The 24,549-nt window shown below is 34.8% G+C and overlaps 1 protein-coding gene across 1 annotated transcript in view; it reads right to left on the reverse strand.

The window, feature by feature from the left end:
* The window catches only part of LOC150092589 (1-phosphatidylinositol 4,5-bisphosphate phosphodiesterase delta-4-like), a 324,472-nt gene that overhangs the window by 212,689 nt on the left and 87,234 nt on the right, over positions 1-24,549 (reverse strand). The window contains exons 5-6 of the mRNA XM_090414401.1: positions 18,269-18,384; positions 5,225-5,291 (exon numbers count right to left, since the gene is read on the reverse strand). Of these exons, the coding sequence (XP_090270527.1) occupies positions 5,225-5,291; positions 18,269-18,384 (183 nt within the window). The remainder of the gene's footprint in view (positions 1-5,224; positions 5,292-18,268; positions 18,385-24,549) is intronic.

The raw sequence follows: 24,549 nt of genomic DNA on the forward strand, positions 1-24,549 counted from the left end.
GAGAAATGGTTGAGAAGAATTGTGGAAGAAAAGCTTGGTGAAGAACAAGCTGGATTCAGGCCAAATAGAGGCTGTCAGGATCAGATCTTCACTTTACGACAAATAGTCGAGAAAGCATGGGAATATAACAAAGATCTGTATTTAAGTTTTGTCGATCTGGAAAAGGCATATGACAAGGTGCCAAGAGAGAAGCTATTCAATACGCTGCAGTTATATGGTGTCAATGGAGCATTATATCAAGCAATACTTAGTCTTTATTTGAGTTGTAAGTCAGCAGTTAGAATTGAAGGAAGTACAGGAAGATGGTTTAATGTTAAATCTGGTGTGAGACAAGAATGTACATTATCCCCTCTGTTATTCATTATCTATATGGATCACATTATGAAGGAAAGTGGTATTAAACATGATATCAAAATTGGAGATTTTAATGTCAACTCTTTGGTTTATGCGGATGATGTTATACTTCTAAATAAATCCGCTACAAGTCTGCAAGATTCTCTGACTAAATTGAATAGCTGTTGTAATAGATATGGTATGAAGGTCAGCAATAAAAAGACAAAGACAATGAAAATAGGCAGAATCATCGAAAATGTCAACTGTGTTGTGAATGGAGAACCTGTGGAACAAGTAAAACATTTCAGCTATTTAGGCACGATTTTTACTGAAGATGGTAAATTAAATATAGAAATAGACAACAGAATCAGCAAAGCTGGTATGGTGGGAAGTCAATTGAATAAATTCATATGGAATAAGAGAGAAATTAGTCGGAATACTAAATTAGCTGTATACAAGACAGTGTTCAAACCAGTTTTAACTTATGGATCTGAGAGCTGGGTCAGAAGTAAAACACTTGACCAAAGGCTAGAGCCCACAGATATGAGAATCCTGAGAAAGATTATAGGCGTGAACAGATGGCATCAATGGCAGTATCATATTAAAAATGAGGATATTAGGAAACAACTTGACATTGTCAGCATTCAGGAATGCGTTAGCAGAGCTAATCTCAGGTGGTATGGTCACTTAAACAGAATAGGCGAAGAAAGATTAGCAAAACAAGTGTTCTCTGCCAGGTTGGCAGCAAAACGACCCAGAGGAAGACCAAGATATAGGTGGATTGATAAGGTACAAAGTGCTTTAGACGATAGAAAGATAAGATCTGATAATGTTGGAGTGTTGACAAGTAACAGACTGATTTGAAGGAAAATTGTAGATAGGAAATTAATAGTGATGTAATTTTTTTCATGTAGTACTGTCATATCCTGTACACCCTTTGAGGGTACATGGCAGGAATTTGATGATGATGATGATGACAAAATTTTTTTTTTAAAAGAAAGGGTGAGCCTATGCTAAATTGTGAATGAAACTATGTTGTGTAATTTATTTTTTTCATTCACATTTAACATTGCTTATTATGTATTAATCATAATTTGTATAAGGATTATTTATTGTTCCTTAATTAAGGATTACTATTTAAATATTTATTCTAAACTTAACCTACTATTAATTTATTAAATAATAATATGTGTAGAAATTTATGATAACTGAAATATATATGTAAAGTAACGAAAAGAGTTATTATAAATAATTGTATACGTAATGAAAGAGCTGATTAAGTAGCTCAAATATTCTATTTATTCTTATTTGTGAAAATTTAACATTATGTAATCACTTATGAAGTAGTAGAGCGTTTTATTACATTAGCGAAATGTTTGCGTTCATGCGTTGTCATGGAGACGCATGAAATATACAAGCACGAGTCGAAGAGTGCGTGACCTTGGAACCAGAAAAAAGAAAGGAAGGCAATAAGAATTTTTAGAGAAAAAAGGGGAAGAGTTTTGCAGAGCCTGAAGGAAAGTAGGATATAAGCAAGGAAGTGAAAGAAAATTGTAAATTCTTTAGGGCAGAAATTCAAGAGCGTAGTGTTTAGAAGTAAGCAAGAAACGCAGTGAATCCTTTACTCAGCTGCAAGTGAAATCAGCTGTTGTTATAGAGGAAAACTGTTGTCGTAATTGGATAAATAAAGAACTGGACATTCAATGGGAAATTCTGATTAGTTCCAGTTAATCTAGGATTACGTCTTAATTCTATGTTGCCCTGAGAAGAATATAATGAACTTAACTAGTTGCAGAAAAGTAAACAAGGAAGGATATCAGTACCTTATTGCTGTTGTTTAGAGTAGTGAAGCGCGATTAACAGTAGTTCAGTTAAAGCGTTGGAGAATTTTATTTAATGTGTTCCGCTAGCTTAAATAAGTTAATTCATAAGTGTGCTCGCAATAAATTGATGTATTGAAGATTGTACCTGGTAAGAGTGGTCATACATGTTTATTCTTTCTAACATTAACTATAGCGTATCTTAGAAGTTCAAGGTCCGAAATAAGATTGCTTGGAATATTGTCTACCTTGATTAGTGCCTGCTGTGAATTTAAACATTAAGTACAACTGATAGATGTGTGCAGACTGATCAAATGAGAAGTTTTGTTTTATTAACTTGAGTTAAGAAGGCTTGTAATTTTGAAGCTGTGAATTATATGCTAAAGTTTAGAACACTGAATTGGAATGAGTGACTTAGCAAGATGTATTAAGTTATTTGTATTGTTTCATTTAAAGGTAGAATTCTTGTATTTGTTATATATCATATATTTATTTTTGAGGCCCCTCGAGACGATGAGGCCCTAGGCATATGCTTAGTGTGCCTATTGCATCTAATCTGCCACTGCATCTCTCTCTTCCTTACTTTCAATAATATCCAGATATCAAAACAAGAGCAGATTTCCCTTCTTGGACTGACCTATACCTGAGGAGAAGGAAACCATCCACCATGAAATGTAGTGAGAGATCCAGATGCAACCTTTCATGACGCAAACACATTTCACCCATAGCTTCTGAAACTGCCAAAAAACCTGGTGTACTTTTTCACATGAGACACTATGTCATACCCTCACAGTTTTTAACTATATACAAATTCCAACTCTACCCAACCATGGAATATTGCTCAAGAGACTGAGAATGGAAATACAGTTATGTAATCCATATTTATAAATTTAGGGACACAAAAACACATGTAAATAACACTTGACGTTTCGACCCCTGTATCGAGGTCATCATCAGAAGGATACATGCGTATAATGTAGCTTAGTTCCTTATATGCATGTATCCTTCTGATGATGACCTCGATACAGGGGTCGAAATGTCAAGTGTTATTTTTCAACACGTGTTTTTGTGTCCCTAAATTTTGTGTATATCGGTAAATTAAATCTACATAGTTAATTAATCCTTTTTCCTATTGCTAGCTTTTTTTTTATTGCTAGCCTGACCACTAGCAATAAAAAAAAAAAACTAATAAATAAATAAATAAATAAATAAATAAATATATATATATATATATATATATATAAATGAATAAAAAAATTAAATTAAATTAAATTTAAAAAAAAATAAATAAATAAAAAATCTGCTACATGCTAGAGCATGTAGCTTAGTTCCTTATACGCATGTATCCTTCTGATGATGACCTCGATACAGGGGTTGAAACGTCAAGCGTTATTTTATTAATAATTAATAAACTAATCTTTTCAACACATGTGTTTTTGTGTCCCTAAATTTATAAATATGAATGCCGATCACAGTGTAACAGTTATGTAAGGTAAAACTGAATAACTGAAATGAATGGTGAGGTGAGAACTGATAAAATAGTTGGGACAACAGAATGAGAGGAAGAGAATGTTATGAAGATTATTGTTATGTCACACTTTCAAGAAGTAGAAAACTGCAAAGAAGAGTTTGGATGATAAATGCTACAATAGTCAGGAGTTTAATAATGGCTATAACGAATTTGAGAAAATGAAGTTATGGGCAACATGCAGATTGCACTTGAATGGATATGGTGTTAGAAGCCCAAAGAAGTTATTACTGGATGAGACAATGAGAATAAGCAAATACATAAGGAATATAAAGGTAAGAAAACAAGTTGTGGGAAAAGTGATGGAAAAATGTGAAAGCGAAACATCAGGTAAATCCTTGTAATGGAGAATGTGAAACTTAAAGAGGAGACAGATGAATGTCGCTAAGAAATCAAAATTGAAGATAGGAATGACTGAGTATTGCTACAAAAATGACAGTGTGGAATGGAATGCCCTTCAACAGATTTACTTCAATTAAAACTGTGAAGACAGGAATCTAAGCAACAGGAAAGAGCTGGTAAGAATTCATCATCTGGCACGAATGAGTATTAACTCCAGCAGGATGCTTTTTGGACTAAAAAAAAAATCAAATGACAGAAATAAGCACTGGAAATAATAGAATAAGTAAACAGACTAAAGGGGGACACTGTTAATATTATTACAGCATCACTTAAACCTGCTTCATTTTCTTGTTCACTATACCCTTCTTTAAGTATCATAATTTTCCACAATGCATAACATTATACATGTCCATAAGGATATGTGCTTTGCATTACAGGATACTAAGGCAAGTGATGTGAAGTTATTAGCTTCTATATATGAGGTGCCCAGTCCTGAATATACTTCAGGTGCAAACTTTGCTTATACTTGGATAAAGGATTAAACCAAGAATATAATTTCTTGGCATTTTTAATTTATATTACTGCTTATATCTTCTCCAAAGCATCTTCTTCTGCATATACATATCCACTTTATCCTCCTAACACTAGTATGCAGTTGAACTTAACTGTTTTCGCACTATCTTCTTTCCAACTAATCACTCATGTCACATGAAATACCAATCCCATAGCCTGTCATAATCCCTTGCCTTTGCCTTCCTTTACAATTCCACTTTTGCTTTCCTGTACTATATCTAACCAGACAACAAATACTCCAAAAATAAAATGATTTAATAATTTTTATGTATATTATAGAAGAATATGTTTTTATAATCTAATTAAAATTTGAAGAGAAATGTGGATGTTTTTTTCTCGTATCTAATGCACCCTTTTCCTTCCTTCCCAAAGTTTATAATGTAATCAGTTATTAAACTCATTACTTCTTCTGAGACGATGATAGAATGTCATGCATATGACTGAATGTCATATAATTTGAGTATTAATTACTTACTTTTTTGTTAAAAGAAAGCCTAAAATACAAAATGACTTTTTTTGTCATACAAACAAGACTAAAAATATGCAGTAGTAACCACATAATCAGATTTAGATAATCATCTGCAATTAAATTAACAAAATAAAAAAAATATTTTGAATAAAAACTTACTTTCTGCTCTTTGTGCAGAAACTTCAAGAGTTCTTCTTGATCCATTAACAAATCATCACCACTATACCTAAAAAATTGATAATTAAAAAAAATATATTATTATTATTATTTGAGACTTCCAGGGAGTCCAGGACTCCTCAAAGAAGGCTATATATCACCAAAAACAGCTGTCATACCTTCCCTTAAATTCATTAACTACCTCTAAAGGCAAACTATTTCACTCAGTCACTGCTTTGTGAGAGAAAAATCTAGCTGTCACCACTTTCTTGACTGTGAACAAACATAACTTACATGGATTACCCATATTCTCTCCTATAATGAAAAATTTTATCATACAATATACTATAGCACCCATTCAGAATTTTATAGACCTCTAACATATCACCCCTCTTTCTCCTATTAACCACAATCTAATCCACATTGTTGCAATCTGTCCTCATACTGCATCCTTTCCACAGCTATTTTATCCCCTTTTATTTACCCAAGAGACCAAATAAATAGTCCAGGTGCAGTTTTATCAAGGCCTTAAAGAAAATGACTTCCTTATCCTTACCACCTTCAAATTCCTATCCAACATTACACGAAGTTGCCCACCTGCCCATATAATATGCTACTGGAAATCTCGTCAAGTCAAAGTGCATAACTTTGCAATCAACATTAAACTAATAGCCATTTTCGTTTGCCCAAACTTCCAGCCTATTCAAATCATCTGTAAGTGCTGGATATCAGTCACATCTCTGATTGCACCACCTATCTTAGCATCATCAGCACGCAACTGCACATCTCATGTTAGACTCTTCCTAATGTCATTAATGTAGAGATTGAACAATAACGGCACGAGGACTGAACCCTGAGGTGCACTACTGATAGCCTTAAATCTGGCAGATTCACACCGTGTGTCATGTTTTTAATATCTGTCTGTCAACCATCCACTAAGTTGATGGTTGACATATCAAAAAAGACAGACAAGGGTTTATATTCCAATCCCATATACTATAGTTTATGCAACAGTCTTTCCTGTGGTATACTATTAAATGCTTTAGCAAAATCAAACATTATCATAGTGTATCCATTCCCTTTTTCCAACTTAGTCATTAGTCATAACACTGTTATAAAATATGAGAAATTGCTAAAACATAACTTTCCTTTATTAAGCCATGCTGCTTCTTGCAGAGTGCAGCCTGCTTTGTCTACCCATTTCTGGATGGAGTTCTCTAAAATCTTCACTGCTACACCTGAGATTCTGATAGGTCAATAGGTTGTGCACCACCCTTGTACAATGGAAATTTCATATATTCCTGTCATTCCTGTGGTATTATTCCTGAGCTGAGACTCAAGTTATACAGATATGTGAAAGGCACAGCCAATTTGGCTGAACATTCCTTGAGCAAAAGTGCTGATATTTCATCTGTCCCTATTGACAAATTCTTATCCAAGTTATGCAACAGCTCTTCTACCTCATTCTCATGCACTTCTAATTCTTCATCCAATGCAGTAGCAGCACTGTACACCATGTTACATATACTGGGTTGATATATATATTAGCAAAGTGAGTGTCATTACCTGAATAATCTCATTAGCTTCTGAAACTAGAGTACCATCTAGATTCGGTAAAGTTATCCATTCACATTTATTCTTTCTTTTGCTTGCAGTATAATGATAAAATTCTTTTGGATTGCCTTCAGTTTGTATAGCCACTTTCTTTTCATACTCTGAAAGAAAATGACTATGCAAGCTTTCTGCACAATACTTGTTATTTTTATATCCTGTGCTTTATATATTTTATATTGCTCTCACTCTTATTCTCACAATATTCTTCCCAAATCATCATCATCTTCTAGTGAATATCTTGCTTAATAAGGTTGCACACTTAATAAGGTCCTACCCCATTTATTCTTTGAACTCTAGAGATGCATTCAGATAATACCTCATTTAAGCACTTTTTCAAAGATTCCTATGCACTGCTAACATTTTTCTCATTCAGTAACTGATTGAGAAAAATGTTAGGGGCTGACCTCGGGTAGAAAGCTGGAAATTATGCTCCACTTAGGAGTATTATTCTCCTAAGTTGAGCATAATTTCCAGCTTTCTACCCAAGAAAGTACAGCGTGATCATCATCATCATCTGGCAGTAAAATAGTCATCTTCTTAACAGAGACCCCTTCTGATGCTATGAACAAATCTAACACTCTTTGACCTTGAGTTCCTTCTTTCATATGCTGCTTGAGAAAGTTGTTTCATAACAATTCAATAAATTCCTCTTCATTCTTATCATGAGATTTCTCTTCTACACAATCAATGTTTGGATAATTAAAGTCACCCATAATAATCACTTGTTTAGGATTCATAAGGCTAAATTGGTGATGCATTTCATCATCCCCTGTAACTGAGCCACCAAGCCTGTAGCAACACCCCCAGCATATATTTCATTCTGTTAGCTTCCACTTTATATTAGATAACCTCAAACTCACTGTTACATGGGTCCTTATTACCATCACTGTTTTCTTGTATTTCTATCATAAGTGGACTTAAGTCATCTAATATCAATAGGAGTACCGACCTTCCTCTCATATCTGTTTTGTTATTCCTAAAAGTAGCATACCCATTAACTCAATTCCAGTTACCATATCTGATTCTGATAGCAAGTTTCAGTAATGCAAGCAATCTTTATATTATTATTATTACACTCTCTATGGAGTCGGCAGACTCATCCAGGCTCCTGATGTCAAGTGAATTCAAGTGCATGCTGTCCTTATATATGTCTTTACTGCCATCAACCACACTCCAAACATCTAAAATCTCACATCCATTCCTTCTACACAGCCTCCACATTGAATTATTTGCTATCATTGTTCTCCTTAACTAGTACTGTTGTATCTGGTAGCAAACACACAATTTTTACTCTCTCACATTTCTCTCTTGATTCTTCCAATGCCTTTCATATCTTCTCTCACAGCATATTTGTTGCTACTTAAATTATCGGTTCCTATAATAATACCATCTATTTTACTTTTCTGTTTTTCAATTATGTTGTCATTGTTTAATTTTTGCCCCCAGGGAAGCTAGAAGTAGTGACCCCCCCCTCGACAAGTGCAAATTTTATGATTAAATTTTTATTTTTATTTATGATTAAATTATTATTATTATACATTTTTAAAGATTTCATATATTTATCAAGGAAGAACAGGTCTAAACCTGTATATTATTAAAGAGCTATGTCTTAATAAAACTCATCTGTTTAGCTACTGACATCCCATTTCCAGCAGCAGCAGCAGTGCATTCTTGATGATTGAGAAGACAAGTGGTGAAATGCTTCTTTTCCTCATTATCTGCATATCTTCAATGAAAGTGCCATTGTTTCTCTCATCTACCTTGGCAAAATGCTCAGAGTATCCATGCAATTTATCCCCCTCTGAAGGGGAGACCTATTACATGGAAGATGAACAAGCATGGGTTGGCAATCTGGGAGATAACCAACTAAACTGCATTATACCATGTTGTATAGGAAAATATAATGAAGCAAATGGCTCATTTGCTTGGGTGCCATTCAAGAGCTATCTATCAAGGGTCTGGAAAGTTCTGATAAACACCAAGAACAAAAATTATATTAAATCAACTGATATAAGCACAAGATAGAACAGGATATAAAAAACATAAGTTATCTTCATAACTCTGCTACTAGTATGTTCTTTCTTGTGGTTATATCAATTGCTTTAATATCATTTTTGTACAGGTGTTAATCAGAACCATCTAGGACCCCCCCATAGTAAAAGCAATGTTTAAATATATTCCAAGAGTCAGAAGTTAAATAAGGTAGGTGTGATATGGATAAATGAAAAGATTAAGCATTCATCACAGAGAAAGAAGGAATTATGGAGGCAATATAAGAGGAGTGGTAATAATCAATTTTGTAAAGAGTACAAAGAACAGGCCAGAAGTGTGACTCGGTTGGGCTTGAGCACATGAGGATTCAGGGTCTTGGACTTGATCATCTCGTCAGAGGATGGCATTACAAATAAGGTGTCAAATCTTCCTCAATTGCGAGAGTAATGGTGAAGTGGTTACCTGAGTGGTTGCCAGCTATGTAAGAACTTCTGTTATTTGGTTTGTAATAAAGCAAAACAAGAAAAAAACTGGGGAGTGCTTTTGATATGTAACCAGGAAAAAAAAAAAAGAATGACTATATGTTAGGGAAACTGATTGGAGAAAATAGTATAAGGACAAACAGAGAATATAGTTAAGATATTTAATGAGCAGTTAATAAAGGTCTTTCATCCTTATGAATGTAACATCCTGAAGAGTCTGAGAGCATAGAATGAGGACGAGGAAAGAATGACTGTGAGTGAGGAAGAGATATATGGGGAATTAAGCAAACTTGATGTTAGTACTTGATGATATATCACTACATATTTTGATGGAATGTACCAGGGAGTAGACATTTGTCTACAATTGAATAAGTAAATTTCCAAAGAAGTGGGAGGAAGGGGAGATTGTACCACTACATAAGTGAGATGACAGAATTCAAGCACCAAATTATAGGTCAATTTGTGTGTCAGGTGTTGTGGTTAAAGTATTGGATGCAGGGTCAGCTAGACTTGCAAGGAGATGTGCTTTGTATTAAATGAGATGTGCTTTGCACAGGAGATGTGCTTTGCATTAAGGGTAAATATTAAGATTAGTGATCGGAGCTTATTCTACTTTTACCATGAGTTGCCTTGGTCTTGCACTACGTGCAGGGTCAGCTAGACTTGCAACACTTGCAGGCGCAAACTTGACTTGTTTGTCTGTTTGCTTACTTGGGAAATGGAGTAAAACCAGGTTTAAAATAGCTTGGTATCTTTAACATTTATTATACCCAAGGTAAAATACTTTCTGCATATCTGATAGGTGTTAGCAAGTTGTGTATAGGAATGCAATATCCTGGAAGAGGAAACATTAGGGGTCTGTTTTAGGACCATTGCTATTAAACCTGTATGTCAATGATATTGGGAAAGACTTGAATGGAGATATTCAGTTGTTTTTGAATGATGCAAAGTTGCAACAAACCATGAGGAGTAGAGCAAATGTTGTGGCTTAAAAGACTTGAAAAGGCTGAGTGAATGGGCATAGGCATGAGGATGCTAGTTGAATGTTACAAAACGTAAGGTTTTAAAATTAGCAAAACAAATATGGGATGTAGAATTTACTCTTGGTGGAGATATATCGTTGGAGGTGGAGGAAATATGAGATCTTGGGGTAATGGTGGATAAGGATCTAAAATTTAGAGGAAAAATTGCCAAAATTATGAGGACAACACAACAAATTCTGGCAATGATGCAGAGGACACTGACTTGTAGAAGTAAGGAGATTCTGGTTCCATTGTATATGGCCTTGATTAGATCACATATGGATTACTGCACATAGATTTCGTCACCTGGTTTTCAAAAGGATGAAGAGATGTTGGAAAGGATCTAGAGGCAATTGACTAAGGTAATTTCCAGTCTCTGGAATCAGGAGCACGGCAAGGGTATTTGCCATCCAGGTGGAAACTTTTATTGGCCATCCCTTAAAAAAATAACTAAAGGAAATTGCATGTAGCATTTATCAATATTGTTGCCCAGGTGCGGCACCCATTGCACCCTTGGGTTGGCACGGCCCTGTCTGGCATGATGAGTGGGAAAAAAAGGTTGAGAAGATTCAATTTATAGTCTAATGGGTAAGAGGAAGAGGGGTAATATGGTAGAGATGTATAAGTTGGTAAGGGATTGTTATACGATTAATGTTGAAGGTGAAGAGTTTTTTTATAAAATGGTTGGAAATGGGGGCCAAGAACAAGAGGTCATCCCTGGAAGCTATATAAGAAGAATATGAGCAAGAAAGTAAGGAGGAGGTTTTTTTGCATTGTGAATGATTGGAATGCATTGCTTGAGAGTGTGGTGTCTGTAGAGTATTTGAATGTATTTAAGACATGTTATGATGAGTTGTATGAAATAAGGGATCCCCCACAATGAGTCTCTGAGTCCATGGTTTGTCTTACCTTGGACAGTCTAGCAGATCTGCAGCTATCCACCATGAGGGACATTAATCTTTACATCCTTTACCATGAACTGGAAGAGTCTGTCCTAGTAGAATTGCAATCTCGACCAAACAAAAAAATTTGGGGGGGGAGAAGAAAACTAAGCTTTTACATAGTACATTCCTCATAGAGCTGTCATATAAAGAGAGTTGTGAAACCTTTCTACACCAACTGAACTTAAATAGATCTGATGGCCTTCAGTTATCCTCTTTATGAGAAATAAATATAATAACCGAATTTTTATACAAATTCCTGAATATTATATTAACGAATTTTTTTTCATTTTATTTTTTATAATTGGGAATTTTTGTTGTCCTATTAACACTATATTCACACTCCTTGAAAATGATTCTATAATTGCAATTTTATATTGCGTTCCATTTTCAATATAATGATACATAGGCAAACATTTTAGATCTAATAAATTTATTCAAGTAAGTTTTAGTTTCCATGTTTAATTTTTCAAAATAATGATAATAGCAATAAATGGGAATTGGAGAAATTTGAAAAGTGGCAAACAGCAGGAAAGATACCAAAGGAAATGAAACTTATTAAGAAGTAAAGAAAGCTTTAGAAAGCAGAAACAGATTTAAAAGGATACAGTGATATGAATAAGGGTGTACAAGATGGGCAAGAAAAGAAAGTGTGTTTCCTGGGTAAGATGATTTGTGATGTGACTGAAACAATATGTACACAAGCAGGACAAGTGGGTGATCACATCTAATATGAAAGTGCAGTATGACAGATAATATGAAAGAGTTTTTCATATTTTTTCTTTTCTTTCATGCTTACACAGTGATTAGAATACATTATGAAAAATTATGGAGACAACCACCATGTTAGAGCAAACCTTTAGTTTAATATAAACCAAAACGAACACTCAGCGTTTCCCTTCATATCAAGGTCATCATCTGGAGCATACATATATATATATATATATATATATATATATATATACAAAGAAACAAGCTGCACTACAATCTACATGGTTTGCTAAAGTTACTGACCAACCGTAACAACAATTATTGGCCTGACCTTTGGTGAGAAAAAAAAACCTTTACTACATCAAAGCTAGAGTCCTATTATTATTATTATCGATTAGGTTACAAAATTAAATTGGGCTGAAGAGCAACATCATGTTTATATATATATAAAAACTATGTGATTATACATATAAATTTCAACCAATTGGTATGGTTTCCAATACAAGTTGAAAATTGCTTAAAGTCTTTTGTTGAAAATGTCTTAAAATATGCTGGAAACTAAGTAGGCTGAATATGTGCCATCCAAATTCTTGGAATTTTTATGTCACCATTATTGTTGAAATTAGGGTGTTAATAAGAATTTCACAGGCTTCTTTAAATTTTCTTTCATACCAGGTTTTTATATGATGTAAAAAGCAGGTATTTTTGCAATCAAATTTGGTGTTGAGAGGCCTGAGATCTGAGAGGCCTGCTTAACCAAAATTGTTATATTTAATGTGTCTTTTTTTTTTTTTTTTTTTTTTTTTTTTTTTTTTTTTTTTTACGTATAGGGATTGCATGTCCAGTTTCATCGATATAAGGTAAGTTACAGGTGCAGTAGATGAAATAAACTCCAGGATGTGCCAATGGGAGGAGAGGATCCTTAGAGGAGTTGAATATGTTTTTTTTTTTTTTTACTTTTAAACCACCTATAAAATTAAAAAACATATTCAACTCCTCTAAGGATCCTCTCCTTCCATTAGCACATCCTGGAGATTATAAAACCAAGTACAATTACACCGTGAGTTACGTAAGTAATGCGTTCCATAAAGCTTTATGTAACTCGAATTTTACGTAAGTCGATTTTGTAAATTACATATATACAATAAAATGTTCAATGGCTATTCATACTGCTGTCTTACATTCTTTTTTACAATCGGGACCAGCCTCTTCTTGGTAATAATTATGCCCTTCAATGCTACTACACCTTTCATGCTTTGAACAATGCAAACTTTATCTTTCACTATTGTATTCGCTGTCGAAATGGGTCGATTTACTTTCCGAGCTATTGTTGATAGAATTTTCCCACCTTCATACATGCGAATTATTTTCAACTTTTCTTCTAAAGTAATTGCAGACCTTTATTTTTTAGATTTATTATCACCACATTCGGTTTTGCGTTTGCATTCCATTTTAAGAGTAAAAAAAAACAAACAATGAAACTAGCAGTGATAACAAGTGACTGAGTTAACAGCGTGAGGCATCTATACTGTGTTGCAATAAGGCTGTCAAAGATGAACCTGTGCAAAACCGCAAACGTGTTCATATGTGCTAGCAGATTTATTACGTAATTGTGAATTTACGTAAGTCATGTGTTATGTAACTCGGGGTGTAACTGTATATAATTTCTTGGTATCTTTAATTTAAGAGTCTTGCAACAGCACAAGTCCCAAAAGAGTGAAAGGAAGGCAAAATCCACTTCACATAGGTGGTGATAAAACAAAGGCTACAAATTATAGACCGATCTGTATATCTCGAGTTTTAGTTAAGATATTGGAGAGGTTGGTGAGATATAGGATACAAATGTGGATTGATTACAATATTTTTTGTGCTTGTCAGCATGGGTTTGTTCAAGGGAGGTTGTGTTTTACAAATGTGCTTATGTACTATAATAAGGTGAGGCATGTATTGAACAGGGGATATGTATATACAGTGGAATACTTAGATTATGCAAAGGCTTTTGATAGATTGCCACAACATAAGAAGATCCCCATCTTCTTCAATTTAGTGAAGAAGATGAGACTGGATGATAGACTAATGAATTGGAGAGGTGAATTGCTATCAGACAGATATCAACAACATTTTTAAAGCATGGGGGGGTACTATCTCAAAAGAGTAAAGTCACTAGTGATGTGCTGCAAGGGCCAATTTTGGGGCCATTGTTATTTAATTTGTATATTAATGATATTGGGATAGGATTAACTTATGATATACAGATGTTTGCAGATGATACAAAACTAGGGAGGGTAATGAAGAATCAAGCGGATCTTGTGGACTTATAGGAAGACTTGAACAGATTATATGAATGGACAATGCTATATGAATGGAACAGATTATATGAATGGAAGAGGACATTAACCGTCAGCTGCCAGATCGGTTTAAAAGCATCAGTTCTCATCCGATCACTGAAGTTAAGCAAACCTGAGCCAAGTTAATACTTGGGAGGGTGTCCACCTGGGTGCTGCTGACATTAATTATTTGCCGGCCTGGATGGCCAAGTAGTTAGTGTATCCACTCTCCACCCAAAAGGCTGCAAGTTCGAATCCTGCTATGGGCATGGATGTTTGTGATTGTCTGTGAAAATACTAGTGGTGGTGGTGGTGGTGGTGGGAAGTATATGATGTTGGTGTAGTTGCGGTTTGTTTGTGGATTAAGTAGTGGAAACAGAGAGTTGTAGAGTAGGTACCCTTCCTCGATGAGTCTTTGGACTCCCTTTGGAGGTGTCAGGTAATAATAATAATAAATAACAACAGTATGAAACTGTCAATTTAATGTTGACAAGTGTAAGGTTCTGAAATTTGATAGGCAACAATGTGATGCAAAGTATACACATGGGAAGGAAATTTTGGTAGAAGTTGAGGAGATAAGAGACAGAGGTGGTGGTGGACAAGGATATGAAGTTCAGAGGTCACATTGCACTGGTTGTGAAGACATCAGATTATATCAATGATGCAGAGAACATTAACTTGTAAAAATAAAGAGGTTCTGGTTCCATTGTATAAGGCCTTGATCATGCCTCATGTGGATTATTGTGTACAGATTTGGACCCTTTGGTTTCATGGTGATGAAGATATGTTGAAAAGGGTTCAAAGAAGACTAAGGTCATAACTGGTCTTCGGGATATGAGATATGAGGACAATTTGAGGGAATACAGTTTATAGTGCCTTCTAAATAGGAGGAAGAGAGGGGATATGATTGAGACATTTAAATTGGTAAAGGATTGTTACCAGGTAAATGTGGAAGAAATTTTTTATAGAATGGAGGAAGGAAGTAGAACAAGGGCGACATACCAGGGTTGTATCAGAAGGGTGTGAGCAGGGGCAATAATGAGTAGGTTCTTTGCATGAAGAGTGGTTGGTCAATGAAATGTTTTGTGTGACATTGTAGGGAATGCAAATATACATTGAATGAGTTTAATCAGTTTGATGGGCAATGTGTGCAACAAGGGTTACCTCCTGCAATGAGTCTTTTGACTCTATGGAGATCTGGTGTTGTCAATCATAATAATAATAATTTCCTTTAGCCTAACTACTCAACTTCCCTCATACTATACGTTTTCTGTCACTCTCATATTGTAGATTTTCTCTGTTAAGATTGAATTTTATACTTCTCATTCATCTGATCATTACCAACTACTTTATATCTTCTCCATAACAACTTTTTACCCACATTATTTGACTAATTTCGCTATTCATCCATTTTACACCTAATTCATTTATTTGCTAGACGTTTAATATATATTTATACATTATTTGTATCAGATATATCCTAAACCAATTTCTGTCTCTATCAATATCCTTTTTTTAACTCATCATAACATATATAGCTGACTATAAAGCTTCTCATAATCATCCACCTTATAATTTCATATATACATCCTGACCATAATCATCCACTGGTTGACAAATATCATAATCACTCTCACCAAATAGCAACAGGGCTGATAAATTAAAGCAGGTTTACAGATTTTTTTTTTCACTTGTTACAAAGTAAATTACAGTAGACACGAAATTATACTCTCGTTTTAATCATTTACCCAAGTGTAAGCAAACAAAAGTTTGCAAGTGAAGTATCATCATAATTAGGCCAACTGAATAAAGGAAGATGGTTTTACATCAGTCCTAGTCATGAAGATATTTAATGTGCAAACATTTGTTTGCTTATGCTTTGGTAAAAGATTAAAACAATAATATAATTTCTTGTCTGTTATAATTTACTTTGTAACAAAGCAGAAAACTTTTTACAGCTATCTCTGAATATTTTAATAGTATGGTGAGACATCATTTTATTACTTGTGTAATGACTTTTGTACTGATTTTACTCTCAGCACTCCAAATCTAGTGCTTTCAGTAAATGAAACCTCAGTAATGGTTGAAACCAGTTTGGGTAGTAATCCACCCCATACTGCATGACAATACGTAAGTCTGAAAGTCTCTTTCCACAGAACTTAAATATCTTCGCCATACTTTCCTCACCAATAGTTATAGCTCCTATAAAATGGATAAAATACTATATGGCACTCTTAATTCTCCTGTTCAAACACACAAGAACAAATTACCACCATTCCTATTCCTATTCTCTATGTCCAAGGTGCATCTGGAAAGACAAAGTACTAATGAAATATAACCTTTGCACCACATTCAAACCACATATTATATTAGCAACTTTGATATGCTCTCCTAAGGATAAACTCCATCCCCTAGCACAGTGTTTCTCAAACTTCAGATATCTGCATACCCCTTCTTAAATTTTCATTATTACCAAGTACCCCCTTATCAAAATAATAAATAAAGTCACCAAATAGCAACAGGGCTGATAAATTAAAACAGGTTTAGAGATTTTTTTTTTTCATTTGCAAGATTTGAATATTTTTAATATTTCATTGTAAATGTCTATTTTATTGAATTTATATGTTCATGTAAACAAAAAATATTATTAATTTTTAATAGAACAAAATTTGGAATAGGTTCCTCTTCATTTCAAGAAATTGGCATGAGATTGTGGTCTGGGCTACCTAGAGGAGAGACATTTACACTGTGCTTGGGGTCACTAGAGAAGAAGGGGTCCAAGGTATTTGGAGAGTGGTCAAGGTTGTCTGGTATTTGGGTATCAGGCATGTATACTATTTGTGTAAAGTCATTGGTGATGGCAAATGACTCAGCCTCTCCACTTGCTCGATCTGTGCAAATGGAGTATGACAGCCAGCTGGTGTTGCAAACACTGAAGTCTCCAAGGAAAATGACCTCACTATTAGGAAAGTTGGATTGAAGAGTACTGATGTTTAAAAGAAAGGAAATAAAAATGTTCAGAATGGTTGTTAGCATTAGGGGAGCAGTAGAGACAGTAAATGAATTTAATAGAATGGAGTTTTAGAGATTTTCAAACTCAGAAGATTCCAGGTTAGGCACTCTTTAACATATGCACAAACCTCACCTTTGGGACGAAAGGAGTCAAACAGTGTGTAATTGGTAAAGTTGAGGTGAGCATTGCTTGGGGGAGTAAAAATTTGGGTTTCTGTCAGGAAAAGTAAGCAGGGTTTTGTAGACTGGAGATGGAAATGCACATCATTGAGGTTTGAACAGAGGCCACATATATTGGTGTAGTGTATTGGGAAGATGCTGCAAAGACATTTATCATGCACAATCCCTATGCAGTGATATAGTTCAAGTTTCTGAGCTGGATGGTATTAGGACTAGATTTCCATATTAGTATTCTTTTTTATAATTAACTGCCCATGCATCACATTCAAACCACATGTTATATTAGCAACTTTCAACTCTTCACTTTGTCGTTTTTCTTCTTGTTGCTGGAAGAAAATAATAATTTTCTATTTTGTTCCCAATGTGTGTAAGTGAGATCTGGCTGGGCTTGTATATGTGATATGGCTGCAGCACCTTCTAAGATATTGTTCATGGCAATTATGAAAAAGATACTTCACGTGCAAACTTTTGTTTGTATATGCTTGTGTAAAGGATTGAAACATGAATATGATTTGTCTCTTATAATTTTAAATTAATTTCATTCATGCTTCTCGTTATTACCCTGCTCAAATTTTCCCAATATCCAATCACTATCATTCTCCATATATTATTTATCTCACCAACACCATATTAATGTTTTATCAACTTATCATATAGGAAAACTAATGAAATCTCATCTAAAAATTGATGCATATAAATGAATAGCTTAAAGATTAAATAACTGATCATAGAAGTTATGAGAAATAAGAAAAAAATTATAGATTACCTCTTCATAATTTTATCCACTTCTGGTCTAGATTTTAAACTATGATAAAACTGAACGAACTCCTGTGGGTCAAGGGCATCTTCTCCATCTATTTTCATTTTCTGAAAGTTGGCTGCCTAAGAAAGAAAGTAACTATTAGTTTTTTTTATCTGAATAGTTTCTGATATGAATTAAAAATGCCAAGAATCTTTACTTACACTTTTATTAAAGTGTAAGCAAAGTTTGCACATGAAGCATCTTCATGACTAGGCAACTTGTATATATAAGCTAATTACTTCACATCAATTATTCTAGTATCCCATAATACAAAGCACACAACCTTTCAGGTGTGCATAATGCTATGCATTAAGAGAAAGTCCACTACCCAGACCAGTTATGACTTTTATTGAGGTCTCATCAGTGGAAGTTAGACCAAGAAGAGATACCAAGGTTGAAGGCAGAATTCACATATATCCCATATACAAATAGTGAAAACGAGTAACACATTATTTCAAGTTTGCATGAAAACTTCACATGCAAACTTTGCCTACACCTGGATTAAACAAGAATACAATTTCTTGGTATTTTGAACTTAATTTATAACTATTTGTATATGGGATATATATATATGACTTCTGCATTACATCAACCTTGGGTTGGCTGCACAGACTTCATCATCATGGCTGGAGATTTTAATGCCAAGCATACAGCTTGGTTCAGCTCCACAATCAATGACAAAGGCATATTCTAAATCACTAGTCAACACAAAACTCTATTATAGCCAGACCCACAGATTCCACCCATCACAGCCCAGCTGGAAGCTCAGATGTACTCGACATCGACATTCTCAGAAACATCAGATACCAATATCAACTGGAAACGTTAAACGAGTTATTTTATGATCACAACCTCATTCTGCTTAAGCTCGGTACACAAGAGCGATTCTCTCCTCCGCACACCTTTATATCTTGGGACAAGCTCTCCAGAACTCTCTCAGATCACATTGGCCGAATACCTATTATCCACAAAAAAAAAAGAGGAAATAGACATATCTGTAAACAACCTTACCATCCAAATCAAAAAAGCAATAGCATCAGTTACACAAACCACAAACTTTCACCCAAGTGGTCCGATGCCTGAGGAAATCATGGATCTAATCAGATTAAAAAACAAAGTCAGAAAGAGGTACCATAATACAAGCACCCCACAAGATAAAACAATTCTGAATAATTTAAATAGACAAGTCCGTGAAGCTCTGCAAACACATCGAAACTAAGATTGGGAAACCAAACTGACTAATCTAAACCCAGAGGACAACTCCATCTGGAAATTCTTGAGAATCCAAGCACCAAATGCCAACCTATACCTCCAATACAGACCAAGAAAGGAATTGCTCACACAGATAAAGAAAAAGCTGAAGCTCTAATTGACAGCTTGAAAACTCAATGTAACCCCCTCTTATGAAAATCTGAATATCAATGTTATCTACAAGATTCACTGCTGAGTCAAGTAGGTCTTAAGACAACAAAAGGATAACTCAGAACCTATCACACTCACTTCTCCAGCAGAAGTTACAAATATCATAACCCACCTGAACAATAACAAGGCTCAAGGTCCAGATGGAATCACAAACAGAATAATCAAACTACTCCCCAGAAAAGCCATTGCGGATCTAGTCAACATAATCAATTTCATCCTAAGATTCAAACATTTCCCATAACTTGGAAGACAGCATATATCACACCAATCAAAACGATTGGAAAGAACTCTCAACTACCTGAAAGCTACAGACCTATCAGCCTTCTATCCAGCCTTGGAAAGGTTGCAGAAGAAGTCGTCCTTATAAGGCTGCAATTAGCAATGCATAAATTAGGTATTATTCCAAATGAGCAGTTCAGATTCAGAAAAAACCATAGCACTGTACAACAAATACACTGACTGGTCGAATATATCAAGAAAGGTTTCAACTGGAATCTCCACACAGCTGTGGTCTTTATAGATGCTGCAAAGGCTTTTGATAAGGTGTGGCATTGGGTCTTCTCTAAAACTCATCAAATTCAATATACCAATTAATTTAATAAAAAATAATTGACACATACCTCAAAGACAGATACATGCAGGTCAAATTAAATGAAACTGTATCAACCAGATGTGCCCCAGGGCTCACTTCTGGCACCCCTGCTATTTTCTATCTACGTAGCTGATATCCCTCAAAACCCAGGTTCAACAATCACAGCATTATATGCAGATGATACTGCTTTATTAGCAAGATCTCTCAACCCAAAACTGGCTATCAGAAAACTCTGGAGAAGTGGCTGATGGATTGGAGGATCCAAGCAAACCCCCAGAAGAGTTCAGCCATACTGTTCTCCAAAAAGAAGAAAGCCATATTGTTCTCCAAAGAAAGATTCTATGGTAGACTGAAGTCAAATATCTCAGCATGATGCTTGACAAAAAAAACTCCAATTCACCAGTCATATAAAACACATAAGCTCGAAGACATCCAAAGTAATTGCACAACTCTACTCGATGATCAACAGAAGAAGTAAACTGGATACTCCGAACAAACTACTCATATACAGGATGGTAATACTCCCAGTCATCACTTATGCATCTCCTGCATGGAGCCATACCCCACATACAAACATTCAAAAACTGTAGAGGATACAGAATAAATGCCTGAGAATGATTCTGGACACCCCATTGTTCATTAGAAACTCCCAGATTCACAGAGAAGTCAGCATTCCCTATATCACATCACAAAAGGAAGGTAAGGAGTTAATAATATTTGCTCTTGCAAACTTTTATTTAGAACATCTAGAAGAAGTCCTGTTCTCATCTATATTCCCTCAACCATCCTTTGACAACTTACAAAGTGAGTTATATATATAGATGACATCTTTGCTGTATGGCCTCACGACAGAGACTCCTTGCCTTCCTTTTTAAGCAGTATCAATTCCTTACATCCTCGTATAAAGTTTACCATGGAAATTGAAAAAGACGACATGTTATCCTTTTTAGACGTCCTTCTCATCCGTTCACCTTCTGGTATTCTTATAACAACAGTTTACAGAAAACCAACTTTCACAGGTCGTTATATTCTCAAAGAATCTGCTCATCACCCTTGTCAAAAAACAGGAGTCACAAAATGTTTAATCTGACGAGCCAAAACTAACTGCTCAACTTCTCATTTATTACAGAAGGAACTTTCGACTATCAAACATCACATGAAACTAAATGGCTTCTCCAAAAAGAGTACACAACATCTTTTCGATTCTTACAAACCAACACAGAACAACCAAGATTCAATATATCACAGATATATTATTATTATTATTTGATATTTGACACCTCCAGGGAGTCCAAAGACTCATCGAGGGAGAGTGTGCCAACAGCATCGAACGATTGGTCCCCTTCCAACTACTAACTGTCGAGTTCCAATTCCTTAATTTCTGGGATTTCAGAACCAATTTCGAGAATTCTAAAGAAATATGATCTAAAAGCAACTTATACACCTATTAACAAATTATCCAACCATTTTCCTTCATCTAAAAATAAATGCTCAACCTTGTCTCTACCTGGTGTGGATAAAGTTCCTTGTAATTGTAATCTTTCTTACTTTGGACAAACTGGACGTTCCATAGAAAAAAGAATTCAAGAGCATCAGTCATCAATTCAACACAACAAACCTGAGAAATCTGGATTATCTCAGCATGGTTTAGAAACAAACCACAACATCCTTTGGTCCAAGACTCTCCTCCTACACAGATGTCACTATAAATTTGAACGTTTATTTCAAGAACGTGTAGAGGCCTTACTTCAACGTCCTAACTTGAATCGTAATGACTGTATATCTATATCAAAATTTTGGGAAAGTTTAATCAGGATAACACATTATTTTTTTTATTTTTTTTAATCAGTCTAATGTTATTTAAGATCATTATATGAAATTCTAAATTAATATCTTTAATTATGTTTTAAAAATGTTTATTCTTCTAATACTTAGCGATATGACATCACGCGGCTCGTTCTATGTATGAATGATCAATTGTTCGTATTCCACTTTGTTTTTTTAAAAACTATTCCTATGTAGCCACTGAAGATGGTCTGTAATATTTGGCAAATTAAACATTATTCTTGTGCTAACGTGTATATATTTCTAACATACCGGTAACTGATATTCTTGCATCCATTATGCTCCCTTCACAAGTATTCCTCATTATTAAATTGTTATTTTGCTATCTATTCTTCAAAAACATTAAACATTTTGCTTAAAAGGGAAAAATAAATTTATCATTTATTTTCACACTCACCTTTTTTTTTTTTTTTTTTTTTTTGCTAAAGTAAAATTGTGCGCATACGAACATAAATACATCATGATGAATGTCAGGATTACAGTGCTGAATCCTCGCACTTTGAGTGTTTCCATTAGCAACCTTCGGCCAATTGGAATGGCGGGATTCATCTGAAAACATTTATGTAATAATTAAACAATTGTAACTACTTTATGCCACCATCCCCTTTTCTGTAATACCTTAAACAGGAACCGAAGTACTACTCTTTATAAGAGCAATAACACAGCTGTAAAGCTCAATAAAAAGCGTACTGTAGCTGATGGCAAACGAAAATTACGGCGAGCCACTGTTTATCTTTGTGCGTGAAGGAGTCGAATTGTTCCAGGTCTTCCAATGTTCCTGTTATAATGAAAATAACTTTGAAAATAGTGTATAATTAATTGCATCTTAAGTGTAGTTAAATGTATTTCTAAAAATTCAAGTCTGATTTTTTAATAAAAAAAAAGTGAGTGAAATTAGACTCGTACCGGAAATTCTGACAAAAGTATATTGCCTCGTGAGTCAAAACAGCATCTAATACTGGATTTTTTCATGAGCAATAGAAATACAGTTAACCTTTGAACAACGCGGGGATTAGGAGTAGCGACCCCCCACCCCCTCGTTGTTCGAAAATCCCGTATAACTTTTGACTCCTCAAAAACTTAACTATTAATATCCTCCTGTTGACCGAAGTCTTTACCGATAACATAAACAGTCGAGTAACACATATTTTGTACGCTATGTATGTATTATATACTATATTCTTACAATAAAGTAAGTTAGATAAAAAATGCTAATAAAGATCATAACATTTTTATCATCTTTAATAACATTAAAGGAAGAGAAAATACATTTACAGTGCTACACTGGCGTTGGTGTAAATGATGTTGTTCGCTGTAAGTAGTTGGTGGAGACGGAGAGTTTTAGAGTAGGGGACCTCCCTTAATGAGTCTTTGGACTCCTTGGAGGTGTCACGTAATAATAATAATACTGTATTTATCGATACCGTAAGTTTGATCGTTAGGAAGCAGGAAAGCCAAACATCCATAGTCATATTCAGTGGCGTAGCTAGAGCTTTTGCCGCCAGGCACTGTTCCTGAGTTTGCCGCCCCTCTCAATTATACATCAAAAATACTACAAACAGTCAAAACGACGTATAGGGAAATAAATTAAAACAGTGTTTATGTTTATTTTGGTTGTAAGTATAGTTGTTCAAAACTAATTATTAATTAAGTAATAAAAATCACTAAGTGAACATAAATGAAGGAATCGTCAAAAAATAAAATTGTGTCGTGAAAAGTGCCGCCCAGGGTGGACCCCCCCCCTAGCTACGTCATTGATTATATTGTGTCTAGCCAAAGAAAACGGCATTCAACGAAGGAAACACAGATAAGTAAGAGTCAACAAAATAGGGAATCGTTCAAAAAGACCTGTGTTGGACTTAGATCTGAACATTACAAAGAGTCAAATGGCCAGAAAGTCTGATATAGGTAATGTAAGGCAGACGTTGTCAGAGGTTAAGCATCTTGAAACGCTGGTTTCTATCCCACTTAGTAAAATTAAACTGGTTAAATATTTGAAAACAACATTTGATAACTCAAGTGACTGTGTTATAGATGACTTGGTATCGTTAAAGGATAAGGAGTCAGACTTGCCTAATGAGTACGGTCATCTAAATCAACTTTCAAGCATCCTTGACCTGGTTGCTGAAGACCAACTGTCAGGTGAATGTGTGCATATTAGTGTATTGTCCCTTTCAGTTTCTGATGATTCAGTTAATTCTCACCTGCTAATCAAAATCTTGGGTAGTGATGACAACAATCCTTTCATCAATTCAGGTGAATGTGTGCATACTAGTGTATTGTCCCAGAAAGTTTCTGATATTACAGTTAATTCTCACCTGCCAACCAAAATCTTGGGTAGCGATGACATCAATCCTTTATTTTCTAGTTTTGATACAGTATGTCA

Source organism: Typopeltis vanoorti, chromosome 25 (genome assembly GCF_054136105.1).
Source record: "Typopeltis vanoorti isolate ZY-2024b chromosome 25, IOZ_Tvanoo_1.0, whole genome shotgun sequence".
Taxonomy (NCBI): domain Eukaryota; kingdom Metazoa; phylum Arthropoda; class Arachnida; order Uropygi; family Thelyphonidae; genus Typopeltis; species Typopeltis vanoorti.